Source organism: Phyllobates terribilis, unplaced genomic scaffold (assembly GCF_046119375.1).
Source record: "Phyllobates terribilis strain yellow unplaced genomic scaffold, ASM4611937v1 Scaffold_13__5_contigs__length_258822181, whole genome shotgun sequence".
Taxonomy (NCBI): Eukaryota; Metazoa; Chordata; class Amphibia; order Anura; family Dendrobatidae; genus Phyllobates; species Phyllobates terribilis.
Genome location: NW_027362773.1, coordinates 187,467,177 through 187,488,112, shown reverse-complemented (window position 1 = coordinate 187,488,112; position 20,936 = coordinate 187,467,177). Strand labels below are relative to the sequence as shown.

General features: G+C 45.6%; 1 protein-coding gene across 4 annotated transcripts; it reads right to left on the bottom strand.

Annotated features, from left to right (window-relative positions):
* Positions 1-3,943: 3,943 nt before the first annotated feature.
* Positions 3,944-18,959, bottom strand: CBFB (core-binding factor subunit beta). Of its 4 annotated transcripts, none has more exons than XM_073659090.1 (6): positions 18,710-18,959; positions 15,516-15,602; positions 15,126-15,242; positions 10,283-10,399; positions 9,986-10,081; positions 3,944-5,483 (listed from the first exon to the last, which is right to left on the bottom strand). In XM_073659090.1, exons 1-6 carry the CDS (start codon positions 18,785-18,787, stop codon positions 5,421-5,423), a joined length of 558 nt encoding a protein of 185 aa, XP_073515191.1. In that variant the 5' UTR covers positions 18,788-18,959; the 3' UTR covers positions 3,944-5,420. The 4 variants fall into 4 exon arrangements, with proteins under 4 accessions (XP_073515191.1, XP_073515193.1, XP_073515192.1 ...); XM_073659092.1 differs by having other exon boundaries at positions 3,944-5,501; positions 9,953-10,081; positions 18,710-18,958; XM_073659091.1 differs by having other exon boundaries at positions 9,953-10,081; positions 18,710-18,958.
* Between the last annotated feature and the right edge of the window lie 1,977 nt (positions 18,960-20,936).

The window sequence follows — 20,936 nt, the reverse complement described above, 5'->3', positions numbered from 1 at the left end:
TGGTGCCATTTTCAGGCACGTGACATTTTTTGAACGCTTTCTATTCCGATTTTTGTGAGGCAGAATAAACAAAAAACACCAATTCAGGAATTTCTTTTTTTGTTTTTTTTTTATTCTGCTCCACGTGTGGCAAAATTGATAAGGGAGCTTTATTCTTCGGGTCAGTACATTTACAGCAGTACCACATTTATATCGTTTTTCTATGTTTTGGCGCTTTTACACAATAAAAGCTATTTTATAGAAAAAAAATTTTTGCATCGCTTTATTCTGAGAGCTATAACTTTTTGATTTTTCGGATGATGGAGCTGTATGGCGGCTTGTTTTTTGCGGGACAAGATGACGTTTTCAGTGGTACCATTTTTATTTATATTCGTCTTTTTGATCGCGTGTTGTTCCATTTTTTGTTTGGCGGTATGGTGATAAAGCATTGTTTTTTGCTTCGTTTTTTATTTATTTTTTTTACTGTGTTCACTGAAGGGGTTAACTAGTGGGACAGTTTTATAGGTCAGGTCGTTCCTGACGCGGCGATACCAAATATGTGTACTTTTATTGTTTGCTTGCTTTTTTTTTCATAATAATATTTATTGATGGGTACATTATATTTTTATTTTTGGTGGATTATTTTTTTTCTTTTTTTTTTAATATTTTGACAAATTTTTTTTTACTTTCTGGGAGTATTTACACTTTTTTACTTTGTCCCACTCTGGGACTTTAACTTTTTTTATTCTGATCGCCTGCACAGCATAGGGATGGAGCACCATCCCTGCGCTATGCAGGCCGTCAGCGCTGCACAGTTAGAACATTGTGTGGTCGTGCACTGTGCATTGACCAAACAATGTTCCTGCTGCCTGGTGACCCGGATGTTGTCATGACGACATCGGGTTGTCATGGCAACACCCGGGAAGCCGCGGCAGACAGCGCTGGAGGCCGGAAGAGGAGGTGAGTATACCGATCACCTCCCCTTGCCACCGCAATGCTGCGATCGACTTCGATCGCAGCATTGCGGGGGTTAATGTGTCGGGAGCAGTGCGGGACCGCTCCCTGCACATAGTACCGGGTGTCAGCTGTGACAATCAGCTGACACCCGGCGGCGATCGCGCCCGCACAGCCTGTGTGCGCGTCCGATGACGTACTAATACGGGTCAGGCTCTTAAAGCCCAGGGCACTGACGCGTATTAATACGTCATGGGCTGTAAAGGGGTTAAAATACACTCTGCACCCCATCTTGACTGAAAAAAAACAGAAATGAAGACATTTTTGCAAATTTATTAAAAAAGAAAAACTGAAATATCACATGGTCATAAGTATTCAGACCCTTTGCTCAGTATTGAGTAGAAGTACCCTTTTGAGCTAGTACAGCCATGAGTCTTCTTGGAAATGATGCAGCAAGTTTTTCACACCTGGATTTGGGGATCCTCTGCCATTCTTCCTTGCAGATCCTCTCCAGTTCCGTCAGGTTGGATGGTGAAAGTTGGTGGACAGCCATTTTCAGGTCTCTTCAGAGATGTTCAATTGGGTTTCGGTCAGGGCTCTGGCTGGGCCAGTCAAGAATGGTCACAGAGTTGTTCTGAAGCCACTCCTTTGTTATTTTAGCTGTGTGCTTAGGGTCATGGTCTTGTTGGAAGGTGAACCTTCGGCCAAGTCTGAGGTCCAGAGCATTCTGGAAGAGGTTTTCATCCAGGATATCTCTGTACTTGGCCGCATACATATTTTTTTCAATTGCAACCAGTCGTCCTGTCCCTGCAGCTGAAAAACACCCCCATAGCATGATGCTGCCACCACCATGTTTCACTGTTGGGATTGTATTGGACAGGTGATGAGCAGTGCCTGGTTTTCTCCACACATACAGCTTAGAACTTTTTGGTGATAATTCTATCTTTGTGTCATCAGACCAGAGAATCTTATTTCTCATAGTCTGGGAGTCCTTCATGTGTTTTTGAGCAAACTCTATGCAGGATTTAATGTCTTGCACTGAGGAGAGGCTTCTGTCGGACCACTCTGCCATAAAGGCCCAACTGGTGGAGGGCTGCAGTGATGGTTGACTTTGTGGAACTTTCTCCCATCTCCCTACTGCATCTCTGGAGCTCAGCCACAGTGATCTTGGGGTTCTTCTTTACCTCTCTCCCCAAGGCTCTTCTCCCACGATGGCTCAGTTTGGCTGGACGGCCAGGTCTAGGAAGACTTCTGGTGGTCCCAAACTTCTTCCATTTAAGGATTATGGAGGCCACTGTGCTCTTAGGAACCTTGAGTAATGCAGAAATTATTTTGTAATCTTGGCCAGATCTGTGTCTTGCCACAATTCTGTCTCTGGAGCTCCTTTGGCAGATCCTTTTGAGCTCATGATTCTCATTTGGTCTGACATGCACTGTGAGGTGTGGGGTCTTATATAGACAGGTGTGTGCCTTTCCAAATCAAGTCCTATCAGTTTAATTAAACACAGCTGGACTCCATCCAATAAAGGAGTAGAACCATCTCAAGGAGGATCAGAAGGAAATGGACACCATGTGACTTAAATATGAGTGTCTGTGCAAAGGGTCTGAACACTTATGACCATGTGATATTTCAGTTTTTCTTTTTTAATAAATTTGCAAAAATTTCTACATTTGTTTTTTTCAGTCAAGATGGGGTGCAGAGTGTACTTTAATGAGAAAAAAATGAACTTTTTAGAATTTACCAAATGGCTGCAATGAAACAGAGTGAAAAATTTAAAGGGGTCAGAATAGATTAGAGATGATAGATAGATATATATAGGGTAGTCATGTAGGTGGACTAAGCATTCTGTTTGTTTCTGCATCCTAAAAAACTGCTAAAATCAGTCAAAAGAAGATTGACTGCCACTTTACTGAGGAATCAGATTACAACTGCCTATTCACTGAGGAATCAAATAACAGCTGCCTATTGATGTCACTGGGAGGGGATGAGGAGCAGAGTGGGAAGCAATCTCAATCCCCTGGGACTCCTTTACACTATGCGCTTTACAACAGATTGCATAAGAGCTTAGGCGGACCAAACTAGTTGTGTGTGGCGGGGTTAGGTCCATTTTTTTTAGCCCATTTTAAAGCCACAGACAAAAAGATAAAACTAATATTTCAGTATGTACGGTGAGAAGACAATTGTTTTTAAATCAATGAAGATGCACCCGTGAGACTGGAAATACATGGCAAAAGTTTTGGCTTCAGGTTTCTTCAAAGTTTTTGCAGCATTTTTTCTTCTTTTTTTTTTCACGCATTCATTCATTTTTTTTCCTACAAAAAAAATCTCATATTGAAAAACAGATGAAAAGAAAAAGTAGTCCGCCTTGGCGAAAAACAAAAATGTCAGGGATCCAATAAATGCACCAAAAGTTGTTTGCAGGGTGCTTAATATTTTATTAAAAAAAAAAAAAAAAAAAAAAGTTGACAGGGTGCCCCCCCCCCCCCTTAAAGGGAATCTGTCAGTAGGATCAGCCCTTGTAAGCCATCTATATGGGCATGTAGGCAATAGGAAGTTGAAAAAAATGATACATTGACATCAGTGATCCGATGTTTTATTTCTTAGAAATCCACGTTTTTCTTAACATGTAAATGAGCTGTTAAGATCTATGGGCTGGACATAGATCTTCCCGATCATCTACCTCCAGAGCTTAATTTAAAGGAAAAGGGGCTTATCAGTGTGAGACATGTATATCAGGGGAGCAGACTGTCAGTCATTACATGTCTCACACTGGTAATAAGCTCTGGAGGCAGATTGTCAGAGCGATCTATGTCCGGCCCATAGATCTTAACAGCTCATTCACATATTAAGAAAAACGTGGATTTCTAAGAAATAAAACATCATATCACAGATATCATTTTATTCAGCTATCTATGACCTACATGCCCATGTAGACTGCTTAGGAGGGTAGATCCTGCTGACAGATTCCCTTTAAGTGTAGATCAAACAAAGTCAATGGAGAAAAGTCTGGTCATGTTAGACATCAGCCGTTTATTAAAACCGATCAGTTTACAGGTACACATCATACAGTATTCACTGTGACAACATACAGACATGTGGGTCTTAAAGCGATTAACCGTTCAGTAGCTGGGTGACCCGCCGCAGATCTATAGTAAAGCCAAGGTTATACTGTCATCCAGGTAGATATGTCAGTTTTTTGGTGAAATATCAGGCACCCACATTTTGGTTCATTTCGTAATACAGAAATTTTCCGGACGGCTGTACAGTAATGGTTGAGGTTGGTATCAGATGCAACATAAAAAAAAAAAATAATAAACTGCCACTAAAATAACAAAAAATCAAAATAAAAAGCTACAAGAATGAAATGTCTGCCCCATTTAATCGACATAATGTGTCTTTGAGCAAGTGAATGGGGAAAACTGATATATACACAATTTACTGTATTCAGAACCATGGACCTGTCGGACGGGCGGATGGAACACATTTTTATCATGGAGAGACCTCGTACCCATCTATGGGGCTGTTCACATGTCCCATTTTTTGCAGGGACCTGTACAATATTGGTCTGAGTGTCAGATGACATCACATCTTCCGTGCTTCAATATTAACCATGTGTTTGCAAAAATAAGCTTAGGTTGCATTTATTTTTTTTTTATGGAACGTATAACATTTTTCTATCAAATCAACAAAAAAAAACAAATTTTGCCTTGGTTTTTGAGCCCGTGCGTGGCAAAAATAATCTGGTACTTTCATATTTACGATTACAGCAATACGTGACGCACAAACTACAAAAATTTGGTAGTTTTTCTGGTGCTTTTTCGGTCAATGATATTGTATCTGTGATGTGTCAAAAAAAAATCCCCCAAAAAATCCACCAAAATGTGATTTTTCTTTTTAAGTGCAATAATGGCACGGTGTCTATCTAAAGCTAGCACAAGGCGCACTAGACCATACAGTTATTCGGCAATGCTCTACAAAAAGGTACAAATAATTATATATATATATATATATATATATATATATATATATATATATATATATATATATATATATATATATATATATATATATATATATATAAAAACATTGAGCAAATAAAAGAAAAAGATACAAATTAAAAAAAAGGCATCAATGTGATTGTGAAAGAAGCGCTTCCTGCAGAGGTCCGGTAACAGCGGTGCTGCTGTAATTGACCTAGCCCCACTACAGCCTTCTCGCTGGATAAGTCCCGAACAGCAAAAAGAGAGGCAGAAAGCACAACAAAAAACACCATTGACCTAAATTATCAGCAAACTGTAAAGAAAAACCTACAGCCGCCTGAGTGCACATCACATGCGGCTAAAAGCTTGCATAGACGAGGGTGGGGGAGGGGGGATTGAACTGTGGTTGGGAGGGCGCAGGCTTCGGAAATGAAATGGTCAAAGGCTTCTATTCTCCTGGGCTCGCCGGTCACGGGAATAATGGAAAGCTTGTAGGTGGCGTCGTGCTTAGCGTAACTTCAGGTCATCTCCGCTGCCCAGGCCGGAGGTGGGATCCTGCTGCCGCCGAGCCTACACCAGAGAGAAATTCTGTTTAAAGTTAAAAACAGAGACATAGATCACGTGCATGATACACACAAGCAGATACAGCAAGATGGTTGTGGGGTTAGCCATCACTTTAAAATCTGAGTCTATCATCAGTTTCAGATCTGCCCGATCATCCGATTGATGGTGCCATGTTGCACAAATGGCACAGCGCCATACACTGTGTAGTGGCCATGAATGGTATTGCAAGGGAGCTTGCAATACCACCCATGGCGACTGCACAATGTATGGCGCTGTGTCCCCTTCAAACAGCTGATCGGTCGGGGTTTTGGGATATGACACCCCCCCCATCTATTTGATATTAGGGACCTATTCTACGGATAAGCGATCAATATTAAAGTTCCAGAATTACGTCTAACTTTGAAGAATGCTAAATTCGCATTCGGCCTTCATTTGCAGTGCAATTCCAGACATTCACTTTTTATCAGCCATTTCTTACCCTTTACAACTACAAAATATACAATAAAATATAATATAAATGAATGTAAAGTCATTTGAAAATTTAAAAAAAATGTAGAGCTAGATAAGATATATATATTATAATCTCTTATCTATCTGAACATTTTTTTTTAAATTTGTAAATGACTTTACATTAATTTCTATCTGGCAGTGAGATGTATAGAAGAAATTTTTCGTCCAATCCTGCAATTATACATCAGAACAGCAGAGGGCGCTCCAGTCTCATCAGTTTTCTATTATGTGCATTACAGCAAGCTGAAATCACAAGTTGATACATTGTGGTGAGGAAAGGGGCCGAGCCTGCTGCAGACCAGCGGCAGAGGAAAAGAAAAATGGGCGGCTGACGCTGCAATAGCTTTTAGAGGAAGGATGAAGATGTTAGTAGAAAAAAAGCGGGAGCAGTTGTTTTCAATAGCAGCACAGAGAAAAAGAAACCACTTTTAGCAATTAGAACGACAGGCTACATAAATATCTAACTTATAGAAAATGTTAAAATAAAACTTTGTAAATACACTGAATTACTTATCTAGTACTAAACCAGTGTTAGTGCTCATATTTAAAGAGGACCTTTCACTTACTTAAAAAAAAAAAAAAGTAATTAAATAGCATTTAAAAAAATCCTTGAGTTCCCCAGATTCTGCCAATTCTTTCCGCTTTGTGCTGCGCAGCTCCATTGCGGAGATATTCACATTTATTTTTCTGGAGCGCAGCATGTGAAATCTCTGCTTTGCAGACAACTGGGCGTTTTTTCAGAGACTTCACGACACCCTCCTAGACGCTGCCAATCACAGCTGATCTAGCAGTCCTATACGCTGCAGAGCTGTGATTGGCCGCATCTGGGAGGAAGAGGTGAAAGCGCACGCCATCCCCCCCAGAGAAGACTCTGAAGAAACACTCTGTTGGACTGAAACGCAGAGATTTCACATACTGCATTCCATAAGAAACAAATGTGAATATCTCTGCAATGGAGCGACGCAGCGCAAAAACGAAAAGAGTGGCAGAAGCAGGGGAGCTCAGGGAGTTTAAGCTATTTTACTGAATTGATTTGAGTAAGTGACAGGTCCTCTAACTCCAGAGCCGAGTTTACAATTTTGCAGGCTTCAGAGCTCAAATCTCCCAGCATTATTTGGACATTTTGTCTTTACACTCTGGGAAGCACAAAATTACCTGATGTATGACAAACTGTATTATAAAGAGGTTTCTAGTTTACCATCATTTAAATACATTTCTTTAAGCTTAGAAGTTTTTTTGGTGGCTTTTTTTTTTTTTATAAACATGTTTGTAAAACAAGTATTTTCCTTATAGAGGAGCCGATGGGAGAAGCCATGTATATTTTGATACAAAAAAAAAATGGAAACGAAAACAGCATGTTTATGAAAAAACACTGTGTGAAAGCCCCATAAGAGCATATTCACACAGGTTTTGCTCATTTGTGTGTTTTTTTTCCTTAAGCAGATCTGTGTGTCTGTTCTGTTAAACCCCGAGCACGTCCCATTGGCATCTCTTTTTGTGGATCAGTATTGTTCATTCAAGTCTTTTGTAGTTCGTTAAAAAGTGGAAATCACCCACAGCTACGAGATGAGAAAATCCCTCTTTTAGTTAAAAAATGGATGAGAAAAAAAAATGAAAGTGAAGCAAATCCCAAATCAGGAGTTAAACAATCTTTATTTTTTTGGTGGAAAAAAACCCCTAGAAACAGATGTGCGAACGTGGCCTTAAAATGTATGCCGTGAAACGTGTCCAATAACATGCAGCAGAATAATGATTTAATGATTTCAACTCTGAGGTATAGGTGTAATGGCAGCTACAGCATTGTGAACACAGTCTGAAAGCATGGAGAAGGTTGTTAAGCAATTAGTCCAGGTGCAGCAACAGCAGATACAGCAGCAGACCCAACAGGAAACCACAAACTCCTGATCCAGCAGCAACAGTTGCAGCAGCAGATGGCTCTCCTGGCAGTAACAGTCCAGACCAGTGAGAAGGCATCACCCTCCAGCCAAAGTGAAGGTATCTGGGTGGGGTGACCTGTATGGGAGGCCTTACAGAAGAGGACTCTGAGGCTTTCCTGACTGTATTTGAGAGTGGCAGATAAAGAAAAACTGCCCCCAGAGCAATGGGCCTAGCCCCATACCTTAGGGGATAGGGGAACATGGCAGAAAGTATACTACAACCTTGCCCTGCAGGATGTCAAGGAGTACGCCAAGCTGAAGACTATGGCACGTTTGGGCATCACCCTGGCAGTCCGAACATAAAGGCTGCACCTCTGGTGCTACCAAATGGACAAGCCTCCCTGGTCCCAGATGTTCAACCGGTTACATCTGGTGCAAAAATGACTGAAGCCCGAGACCCGCTCTCCAGCACAGATGGTGGGGAGGGTGGTGATGGACCGGTTTATCCATTCACTCCCAAAGCCGATGCAAAGCTGGGTTGCCCACAGAGTTCCCCAGAAAGCAGACGACCTGGTGGGCATGGTAGAGATACTCAGCTGTGAAGACCTCCCCAAGTCATCAATGGAGTCTAAAGAAGATGCCCAAGATCACCTCTGAGGGTTGCCCTAGGTCCCAGGAGGGATCAGAGCCAGGTTCAAGGGGTATAGCTCATAAAATGATCTGTTGGAAGTGTTCTGATCCCAGTCATATAAACAGACAACTGTCCTCTGACCTTGGAGCCAACGGACTGCGGCGTAGGCCGGCGCTGCTCCTACTTCGCCTACCCTGCCTATAGGGCTATTCCACATCCTGGCGAGGGGCCCCAAGTTTGTCAAGTACCATTGAATGGGGTGCAAGTGACTGGTCTCCTGGACTGGATTGATTGGTTGTGTTGTGGGACCAAAGTGAGGGGACAGGTAACAGAGCGCCTCCTCAAGGCCCAAGAAGAAAACTCTAGGGGGTATAATCAGTCGGCTCAAGTAAGACAATTTAACGCTGGGGATCGGCTACTTGTGTTAGTGCCCACTGGAGAGAGAAAGATCCTTACTAGGTGGCAGGGCCCTATAGGGTGGTAGAAGTCAACTATAAAGTACACCGACCAGGGAAAAGGAAGGCCTTTTCCATATAATAAGGCAACCTGCTAAAACCCTGGAAGGGTACAGATCCCTTGCTGGTTGACTTGTTCAGAAGCCAACCTTTCGGGTGTAAAAGTGGCAGGAACTTTGCAGTCTTCCAAAAATCAGCACAGCCAAAAATTAGTACCAAAAATAAATATAGGATCCTAGAGTTACTAGGTCACCCTTGTGTCAAACATGAGCCTCACATTTGGGTCAATTCAAAGCTCTGTAGAATTCCCGAGGCCCACCGGGAGTAGTCTCAGAGGAGGCAATACAAAACTGACCAGGCCACCTCACAAAGTCAGTTTTGGTAAAGTGGCCCCCTGTAGACACAGCGGGTTGGCAAGTGGTGCCCAGCCCTCGGCTTTGGGCAGAGGGGGAGAGTATGTAGCAATTCCAGGTAGGACAGGGTTAAATCCTAGCTCTGCAGGTTTTGATTAGTACAGCTGGCTAGCTCTGCATATAAACAGGCTAGGTGGTAATCTAAGGAAGTCAGTTCAGAGAATCTGACCAGACTGGATGTGTCTTGGCGCTAAATAGAAAGACAGGCCAGAATCCCTCTCTGAGAAGAGTCTGTACAGGTCGCAACCTGGAGGCTAGCTCAGCCGTGTGCAAGTAGTCAGGGTCTATTCTGTTTATTTAGCGTTTGTTTTGGAAATGTGCAACCTGTGGAAAGCAATAAAAACTGCACGTGTTTGGACTAGAACTGCATTGCCTGTGTAAATGCTACAAAAAATTGTCTGGAAGTGAAAGAGTTAAGAAGCTTTATCCCCCCAATCATTATGAGTATTGATAGCCTGAAAAAGCAGCTAGTTTCTGCCACCATGACTTGTCCTATAATACATCTACCAGACATTACACGTCCCGCCCCTCGGATTTGGCCCCCACCGCTCATGCACACAAGAAGTAGTTATTTCTAAGGGGTACTGACCAGTTAAGGGCAGCGTGGTCGTAAAACTCTCACCTCCATTTCCTCCCGGTGAGAGCGATCTCTGTCTTCAAACTCACGGGTTCTCCTGCGAGCATCCTCGAAGGCCTGTTGCGCCAGGGCGTCCTCGTGCTGAGAGCGAACAAGAGCCATATTCAGTATGCCAACTTTCCAGAACTACGAGCTGGTCGCATCCAAAAATAATATTAAGTAATGCTGGGTTCTCATCCAGCAAGCAGTATAATGACTGTGCACTTAGTGTCTATTATTAAATCCATCCCACGTGGTGTTACGCAACGAAGCGACACGAAATGCAAGAGGATCTATACTAACCTGCGCTCTGTCTTCATCAAACTCTAAGCAGCCCATCCCGTCCAGCCGCTGGAGGTCTATCCATCCTCTCCACATGACGCACACACCGTTCAGGATCATCGGAGCCTTTAAATGGACCTGAAACAGAACCGGGAGTCCTGATTAGCATCATCCTAAACCTTTGAAGACCACCCACTCTCTTGAGTGTGGGAGTCGCAGGACTCTCAGTCTGCTGAAGGTTAATCTCTAGCCATAGGATGGGTGATAATAGGGATTGGACCAATGGGACCCACAACGATCACAGGAACAGGGCTCTGTGACCCCAAAAACAGCAGCCCCCATCCTGAGCTTGGTAAAGACCCACAGTTCTGCACACGTAGATAGATCTGGAACACAACCATTTACTGTGGGCCACGTGCCAAGGACTCCAGGATTAATGAGGAATTCAGCGGGTGCAGCACTACGGGGAAATTTGAGCTGGAGTTGGATAAGGGCCGAGGAAAGTGGTTTCATCAATTAACTGAGTAACTGCTGCACAGATCTGACTCCCATTATTCATGTAAAGACCCCGTACCAGTCACAGAACGCCTGCCAAGGTGCCAATGTAGGATAATGTACCTCGTTATAGTGAACAGCATTATTAAGCTGTCCATCTGTTTTTCTTACTTAAATGCATCTAGTTGGGGCAAAAAAAAAACATTTTTTTCAGTTGAGTTTTAATAAAAATGTTGCACCATTTCCCTTCTATAGCTTCTGTGGTGTATTGTTTATTGCTGGCTGAAAAAGGAGTTAACTGAGAATCCATCAGTGAACTTGCTATGACGGTTTGACGGACTCTCTTATCCGTCATTCTCGGAGCTGCTGTTGGCAGAATTAAGACCACAGATCACATCAAAAGTTGAATGTGCCAGGAAAGAGCCTGTAAAAGCCAAACCCAAATGCAAAAATTAAATAAAAACCTTTAAGTGAGAGGATCAAAATAGAAGCACCTAAGGGGTTAAGATAATTATTCAGGCTTCACCGGCCACTTATTATATCAGGACCCTAAAGAGCAGATAAGTAGCCAAAGCAGACAGCCGTTTCCCGGTGCCTGACTCTTACTAGTATAAAACTAAATGAGACATCTTTGCAGGAGGCCATCATTCTGTTTCAGCTATTTTTCCAATTTTTTTTTTTTACCTTTTCCCCAGAGATCATAACCAATAAGAATCCATACTCTGCTGATTTCCTTAAAAAAGAGCCAGGTCCCCTCAATGGCGTGTCTATCAGCTGGCCAAACTTTTCTACACCAATGAGGGGCACAAAGCCTGAAACAGCCCTCTGTAGATTGGCTTCTTGCCTGGCTAATATCTCTAGTCATGTGTGAAAGATTTGGACAATGACTTACAGAATAGCTACCCCCAATCCCCAATTAGCCCTAGCAAGGTTTCTTTTTTATTGCTACCTTGAAGAAAAAGCAAAAACCAGTAAATTGTTATGGATCACCAACTGTGTGCGCCCTGGGAAAATTAAAAGGGGGTATTCCCATCTCTAAGATCGTATCCCAATATGTAGTAGGTGTAATATTATTATTATTATTAACAGATAACTCCAATTAGGAATGTGGTATAGTTCTTCTGATTCTCTATGTCGCTTACCCTATGTGCAGGGCATTGCGGTAGCTTAGGTATCCATGATTATAACCACTCATAGTGACAGTTAGTTAGCTACTTAATTGTTAGCGGTCGTAACCATGGATACCTAAGCTACTGCAATGCCCTGTATATGGGGTAAGCGACATAGTGAATCAGAAGAACTATACTACATTTCTAATTGGAGGCATTTGCTAATATTATTATTATTACACCTATTACATTTTGGGATAGGATCTTGGAGATGAGAATACCCCTTTATAAGTAGTGCAGTGACTAGTTGGGATAGGCAACAACATCGCAAAACTGAAAACAAAACCACAAAACTGGATGACACACATTGATAAATCAAGAGTCCCCCATGTCTCCTTTTCCGAGGCATCATTCACACACATCAGATTTGATGAGTTGAAAGGGATATTCCTAGGCTCCACTGATTAATGATAGGTGGGGGTCCAACCTTCGGCACCCCTGGAGAATGAAGGGACTGCAGTTTTCCCCTGCACCAGTGACAACCTGGCTGTGCAGAGAAAAGCAGTGAAGGAGATGCAGCACTGAATCGGTACTGTTGGGAGGGGGGGAGAAATGAAAAAAAAAAAAAAAAAAAAAAAAAGATCAAAGTGTCATATTGATCCCAAAATGTTAGTAATAAAAACTATAGCTCATACCAGAAAAAGGTAAAAAAAAATGCCGTCATGCAAATATATAACAAAAAGTTATAGTTCTTGGAAGGCAAAGACGAAAAGTCGAAAGCAAAAAGTGGTAAACCTGGAGCCGGCCCTGGTCCAAGCCTTTAGCCATGGGCTGTGTATTGACAAGAAAGGCTAGCCTAGGGCAATGTGGCAGCCACTTACAGCTTAGTGAACTGCTAATACATCTATAGTAAAAATATAAAGTAGTGGTACATCATATGTGGGGTCCCATTCTTGGATGCAAGTGCGGGAGGTGAGCATGCAACTTGCTGGCAGATGATGGCTGTGTTATACAGCCAAGATCTACCACTGCAAACCAGGGGAGTAAGGATGCTATTCCACATGTCCAGCAGCCCACGCTATGGCAGAGACCCCCCAGGTACCCCTGTGCCTGTCATGACGGTGCTCAAATGACGACCACCATGTAACTGGCATCAGATGATCACACATTCAAGTGCCCAAGAGGGTGGGGACTTCTAAAAACGAAAAAATAAAAGTGTCAAAAATAAACAATTGAAAACGTTACAGATTTCAGGAAATAAACAGCAAGCTATTTTTCTTTTTACCACATAAACAAAAAACAAACTACAATTTTTGGAATTTCTGTAATTGTACAGAACTGGAGAATTTTGCTGCACAATAATCACCATAAAAACAAAACACAACTGCGGACTTGAGCAACTTTCGCCACACTTGAAATTTGATTTCCCGTTTTCCAATACATTGAATGGTAAAATGGATGGTGTCATTCAAACATACAATTCCTCCTGCAGAAAAAAAACAAGCCCTTATACAACTATGTGAATGGAGGAATTAAAAGAAAAAAATAGAAATAAAAAATAAAATTATGTCCCTAGCAAGAAGAGGAAAAAAAAAAAATGAAAGAGCAAATGCACCCCTCCATTACCCAGGTGACTCCCACTAATAAAGGTGGAGTAATTTGGGCAAAATATTGGTAACTCAGTTCCCGGACAGGAGGCTCGGTGTATGGATGTGAGGCTTCTCCGCTCCCACCATATCTCTGCCACCTCGCTTTCCTTCACAAAGTGAGCTTACAAGTTCCTTCTGATAACACAGACCACACACAAACAGCAGTAAAACTATTTATTGGAACCAAACTCTCCAACACCCTTTGAAGGGGTATTCTACACCCCCCAGGAAGGAGATTTTGGTTTTCCTGCCACTGTGAAGGAAACTTGAAAGACCACAAGATGGGGGGAGCCTCCGAACATAGCAGTGCAATGAGGAAGGAAACACAGAAAGCATGAACATGTGTGTGTGAAGATAACGGGTTGTGCAATTGTTACTCACCTGTCCCAGCACCACTGCAGCGCTATTCATCCTCCTCCAGCTGATGGAATCCTCTGTGCATCAGGTTATCATGGCAACCTGGTGCGCACCACAGATGTCACGCACCTAGGTGTTTTAGGCTGGCTCAGGTGGCATGTCGCCTATTTAGATAGCGGTATGGATGCCAAACTAACACATTGCTGACAAACCCTACTCTGCTGTACCACTGGGCTGTGCTCTTCCACGATGCGATGTGAGAATAAGTTGTTAAATCCCCTTTAATCCACACGCCACCCAACATATCCAGCACAGCCGCCCCAGGGTGCCTGCCGGCATGCCCAGCACTACCGCCCCAAAGTGCCACCTGGCATACCCAGCTTTGCTTGATCTGCAATGCACCAACGCCTCTGATCCATGCGGCACAAACTACCTACAACTTATAAAATCCACCACAACAGGGAAGATTGTAGGCAGTACAGGGTACTAAAAGGTCTCCCCCTTTTAGTGATGCACCCAGCATACACTCCGTAGCTCCATAAACTGAAGACTAAAAAACGCAGCAGGCAACATTTTTTCGATCCCGGTCCTTCAAAAGGTCCACAGCAAAAATTAGTGGATCGGATGCTAAGAACAATCCCACTTATCCTATAGGATCAGTTCTGGCATCAGTTTGGCCCTGCAAGACGGCATAAATAGAAACCAGGTCTAACCAAAAAGACATCTTGTTGTGGATCAGGAGTCGAGAGGACGCATCAGCTTTTGGGGTCATATATCATGGCAAGTGCATTAAACTTCTAGGGCAGATCATGTGACAAAAAAAAGCCTAACCATACAGCGGATAATGTGAACACAAGAGCAGCTGTGTTAGTATGTGCAGAAAACAAAGGAGAGGACTCATCAAGAGGCAGAAATTCCCTTATAGCCATCAAAGGAAAAGTGACTGATGAGTGTGAACGGCCAGCAATGATTCATTCATCAGCCGGGATTACATGACACAAGGGTCAGTCAGTCCCCCAGTAACAGGACCATATGTAATAATAGACTGAAATGCACATTTTCTAGTGCATTTTAGATTTTCCTATTAACTCCTTGTCATGTAGAAAACTAGACAAAAAATACAACACATTATTTTTAATCATCATTTGATGAGGGGCGGTCACAATGCCCTATTTCACCTACTTTTTCGGAGCTGGGTGAAATTACATTTTTCTTTTTATTCCAGAAAATCTTTTCCTTTTCGGTCAGACCTACCTTTCCGGTTTCTCTTTCAAAGTCCACGTAATCCCGGGTGGGAGCCTGGCGAGCCTCCCCCTGCCAGCTTGCTGGGAAAAACTGCAGCGACAGATTGGTTCCTGTGGCCACGAATGCCTTAAATAGAGAATCAATACACACCAAGTCAGAGGTCGTCCATGTGCAATGATGCCAAACTAAAGGGGTTGTTTGGGACTAGTATAGGTCATCAATATCTGATCGGTGGGGGTGCGAGACAAAACATCCAGTATAAAGTAGGGCCGGGGACTCATATCAGTGCTAGGGGTCTTATTTAGTCTGGTGGATAATGGAGGAGTAGACATTGCAGGCTCTATGGATGGGCGGTGTGAAGAACCACAAGCCCCAGGTGTAACACAGGCGCAGACTTACTATCTCAGAGCGACCGTCCCTGCAGGCGTTCTGGAAGCGGCCCTGTCGCTCCTCGTGCGGCCGGTCTCTGAACCCCGTGTACTTGATCTGCAAACACGGAAAAATAAGGAAACAAGTCAAGAAAATACCGGAGGTGATTATACACCGAAAAGCCAACAGGGGGTAAGGCAAAAATAACAAACATCAAAATAAATATATAACACAACACCACAACTACTCTCCATATACCGCACGTCCCCCCTCCACACACACTCTCCATATACCGCACGTCCCCCCTCCACACACACACTCCATATACCGCACGTCCCCCCTCCACACACACACTCCATATACCGCACGTCCCCCCTCCACACACACACTCCATATACCGCACGTCCCCCCTCCACACACACACTCCATATACCGCACGTCCCCCCTCCACACACACACTCCATATACCGCACGTCCCCCCTCCACACACACACTCCATATACCGCACGTCCCCCCTCCACACACACACTCCATATACCGCACGTCCCCCCTCCACACACACACTCCATATACCGCACGTCCCCCCTCCACACACACACTCCATATACCGCACGTCCCCCCTCCACACACACACTCCATATACCGCACGTCCCCCCTCCACACACACACTCCATATACCGCACGTCCCCCCTCCACACACACACTCCATATACCGCACGTCCCCCCTCCACACACACACTCCATATACCGCACGTCCCCCCTCCACACACACACTCCATATACCGCACGTCCCCCCTCCACACACACACTCCATATACCGCACGTCCCCCCTCCACACACACACACTCCATATACCGCACGTCCCCCCTCCACACACACACACTCCATATACCGCACGTCCCCCCTCCACACACACACACTCCATATACCGCACGTCCCCCCTCCACACACACACACTCCATATACCGCACGTCCCCCCTCCACACACACACACTCCATATACCGCACGTCCCCCCTCCACACACACACACTCCATATACCGCACGTCCCCCCTCCACACACACACACTCCATATACCGCACGTCCCCCCTCCACACACACACTCCATATACCGCACGTCCCCCCTCCACACACACACTCCATATACCGCACGTCCCCCCTCCACACACACACTCCATATACCGCACGTCCCCCCTCCACACACACTCCATATACCGCACGTCCCCCCTCCACACACACTCCATATACCGCACGTCCCCCCTCCACACACACTCCATATACCGCACGTCCCCCCTCCACACACACTCCATATACCGCACGTCCCCCCTCCACACACACTCCATATACCGCACGTCCCCCCTCCACACACACTCCATATACCGCACGTCCCCCCTCCACACACACTCCATATACCGCACGTCCCCCCTCCACACACACTCCATATACCGCACGTCCCCCCTCCACACACACTCCATATACCGCACGTCCCCCCTCCACACACACTCCATATACCGCACGTCCCCCCTCCACACACACTCCATATACCGCACGTCCCCCCTCCACACACACTCCATATACCGCACGTCCCCCCTCCACACACACTCCATATACCGCACGTCCCCCCTCCACACACACTCCATATACCGCACGTCCCCCCTCCACACACACTCCATATACCGCACGTCCCCCCTCCACACACACTCCATATACCGCACGTCCCCCCTCCACACACACTCCATATACCGCACGTCCCCCCTCCACACACACTCCATATACCGCACGTCCCCCCTCCACACACACTCCATATACCGCACGTCCCCCCTCCACACACACTCCATATACCGCACGTCCCCCCTCCACACACACTCCATATACCGCACGTCCCCCCTCCACACACACTCCATATACCGCACGTCCCCCCTCCACACACACTCCATATACCGCACGTCCCCCCTCCACACACACTCCATATACCGCACGTCCCCCCTCCACACACACTCCATATACCGCACGTCCCCCCTCCACACACACTCCATATACCGCAGGTACCCCCTCCACACACACTCCATATACCGCAGGTACCCCCTCCACACACACTCCATATACCGCAGGTACCCCCTCCACACACACTCCATATACCGCAGGTACCCCCTCCACACACACTCCATATACCGCAGGTACCCCCTCCACACACACTCCATATACCGCAGGTACCCCCTCCACACACACTCCATATACCGCAGGTACCCCCTCCACACACACTCCATATACCGCACGTCCCCCCTCCACACACACTCCATATACCGCACGTCCCCCCTCCACACACACTCCATATACCGCACGTCCCCCCTCCACACACACTCCATATACCGCACGTCCCCCCTCCACACACACTCCATATACCGCACGTCCCCCCTCCACACACACTCCATATACCGCACGTCCCCCCTCCACACACACTCCATATACCGCACGTCCCCCCTCCACACTCACTCCATATACCGCACGTCCCCCCTCCACACTCACTCCATATACCGCACGTCCCCCCTCCACACTCACTCCATATACCGCACGTCCCCCCTCCACACTCACTCCATATACCGCACGTCCCCCCTCCACACTCACTCCATATACCGCACGTCCCCCCTCCACACTCACTCCATATACCGCACGTCCCCCCTCCACACTCACTCCATATACCGCACGTCCCCCCTCCACACACACTCCATATACCGCACGTCCCCCCTCCACACACACTCCATATACCGCACGTCCCCCCTCCACACACACTCCATATACCGCACGTCCCCCCTCCACACACACTCCATATACCGCAGGTCCCCCCTCCACACACACTCCATATACCGCAGGTCCCCCCTCCACACTCTCCATATACCGCAGGTCCCCCCTCCACACTCTCCATATACCGCAGGTCCCGCCTCCACACTCTCCATATACCGCACGTCCCCCCTCCACACTCTCCATATACCGCACGTCCCCCCTCCACACACACTCCATATACCGCACGTCCCCCCTCCACACACACTCCATATACCGCAGGTCCCGCCTCCACACTCTCCATATACCGCAGGTCCTGCCTCCACACTCTCCATATACCGCACGTCCCCCCTCCACACTCTCCATATACCGCACGTCCCCCCTCCACACTCTCTATATACCGCACACTCTCTGTATACCACCAGCTCTGTGTTTCCAGCTCTCACCTCACATTCACGACTCAGTTTCCGGAAGAATTCCTCATTCTCGAACTTGCTCCTCTGATCCGGCACCACCCGCGGCATCCTTACCACCAGCCCGGGAAACGAAACAAGTCCCTGTCACCCCCGGGTCACCGAGCTCTGGGAGTCTCTCGCCCCGCGCCCGGTGTTGGTCGCAGTTCTTGGGCCCCTCCCCTTTTCTGCTCAGCGCTTAGCCACGCCCATACAATCACGTCCCTAACGCCTCCTTCCTAGCTCCGCCCCCTGCAGCTCTGCTTTGTGACGTCACTCACACTGAGGTAGCGGCCGTGTAGTGAGCGCGCTCCTGTCACGTGATGTTGCCTCAGTTGCTTGTCAGTCAGTCAGCGTCGCCCTTGTGAGAGCTGGGCTCGGTTATGCTCCCTATATTTCATTTAGAGGGGGTGTCTATAGACAACCAATTATTTGGTAGAGTTCCTTAATCCCTTCACCTGTTTTCACCTTCATGACAGCCAAATTCTACCATTCTGACCACTGTCACTTCATAAAGTAATAACTCATGTTATTGTTTTCTCGTACGTGACTTATTATACTTAGTTTTTCCCACGAAAATGTTCGTTTAGCTCCAAATTTTACATTTTTACAAGGGTAATAGGGGAACGTGGACCATACAATTTGTTGTGCAATTTATCCTGAGTCCGGGGGAAAACTACTGTTTGGGCGCACGGCAGGGCTCGGAAGAGAAGGAGCACCATTTGACTTTTTGTATGCAAAATTGGCTGGAATAGATAGCGGGCGCCATGTCGGGTTTGGAGAGCCCCTGATGTGCCTGAACAGTGGAAACCCCCACGAGTGACCACATTTTGGAAACTAGACCCCTCAAGGAATTCATCTAGATGTGTGGTGATCACCTTGAAACCCCAGGTGCTTCACAGATCTTTATAATGTTGAGCTGTAAAAATTAAAAAAAAAATTTCTCTTAAAATGTTGCTTTAGCCCCAAATTTTTCCTTTTCACAAGGGTAGCAGGACAAAATGGACCATATAAGTTGTTGTGCAATTCCTCCTGAGCACGCCGATACCCCATATGTGGGGGAAAACTACTGTTTGGGCGCATGGCAGGGCTTCGAAGGGAAGGCGCGCCAATTGAATTCTGGAGCGCAATTTTACTGGAATAGATTGCGCACGCGATATCACATTTGAAGAGCCCTTGACATGCCAAAACAGCAGAAACCCCCACAATTGACCCCGTTTTGGAAACTACACCTCTTGAGGAATTCATCTAGGGGTGAAATGAGCATTTTTAACCCTCAGGCAATTCACAGAATTGTATAACATTGGACTGAGCCAATGTAAAATTTAAAAATTGTCCACTAAAATGTTACTTTGGCCCCAAGTTTTCAGTTTTCAAAAGGGATAATAGAAGAAAATGGAACACAAAATATGTTCCGCAATTTCTCCTCAGTACAGTACATTGATACCGCATGTGTGGTCGAAAACTACTTTTATGTCACAGTGCAAAGCTCAGAAGGGAAGAAGCGTCATATTATAGCGCATATTTTGCTGTTAAGGTTTGTGGGTGCCATGTCACATTAGCAAATCTGCCACTGTAGTGCCCGTACATTGTAGTGCCCAGTACGCTGTAGTGACCAGAACATTGTACCCAGTTTGTGCTTCTGGAGACATGCACCCGTAAATTAGGCGGACTCTCATCACTACAGAAATGCCAAACGTGGACGCTAATTGTGGTTTAGGTACACTGTGGAGCTCAAAAGGGAGAGGGGTATTAAGATTTGGGAGCACAAAATTCACTGGATTTTTTTTTGCGTGAGCAAGGAGCCATGGCGGTTTTCCAGAGCCCTTGTACTACCAGTAACGTGGAAGCCCCCTATATTACTGTTAACAGATGACAGACCTCAGTGGGGACTTGCTTTTTGTGTGACTTGAGTTGAATTTCATATAACATTTTGGATCACATTTTTCCTGAGCTTTCGATTGCGTCGGCGGTCAGAGTGAGCCCGCGCGATCCTCACACCATACAAGCACAGCAGGTTGCGGAAACGCGTCTCCCACAAGTAAAAAAGTCCCACAACACCATACATGTACGGTGGATGTCGTGAAGGTGTTTTAGTGTCTGTCAGAGCCCTTCCAGTTAAGTACCAGCTTCAATATACATGTCAGGGTCAAACTGAGTTATTACTTTGTATATGGCACGTCCATGGGAACCTCACAGCACCATTTCATGCAGACAAAAA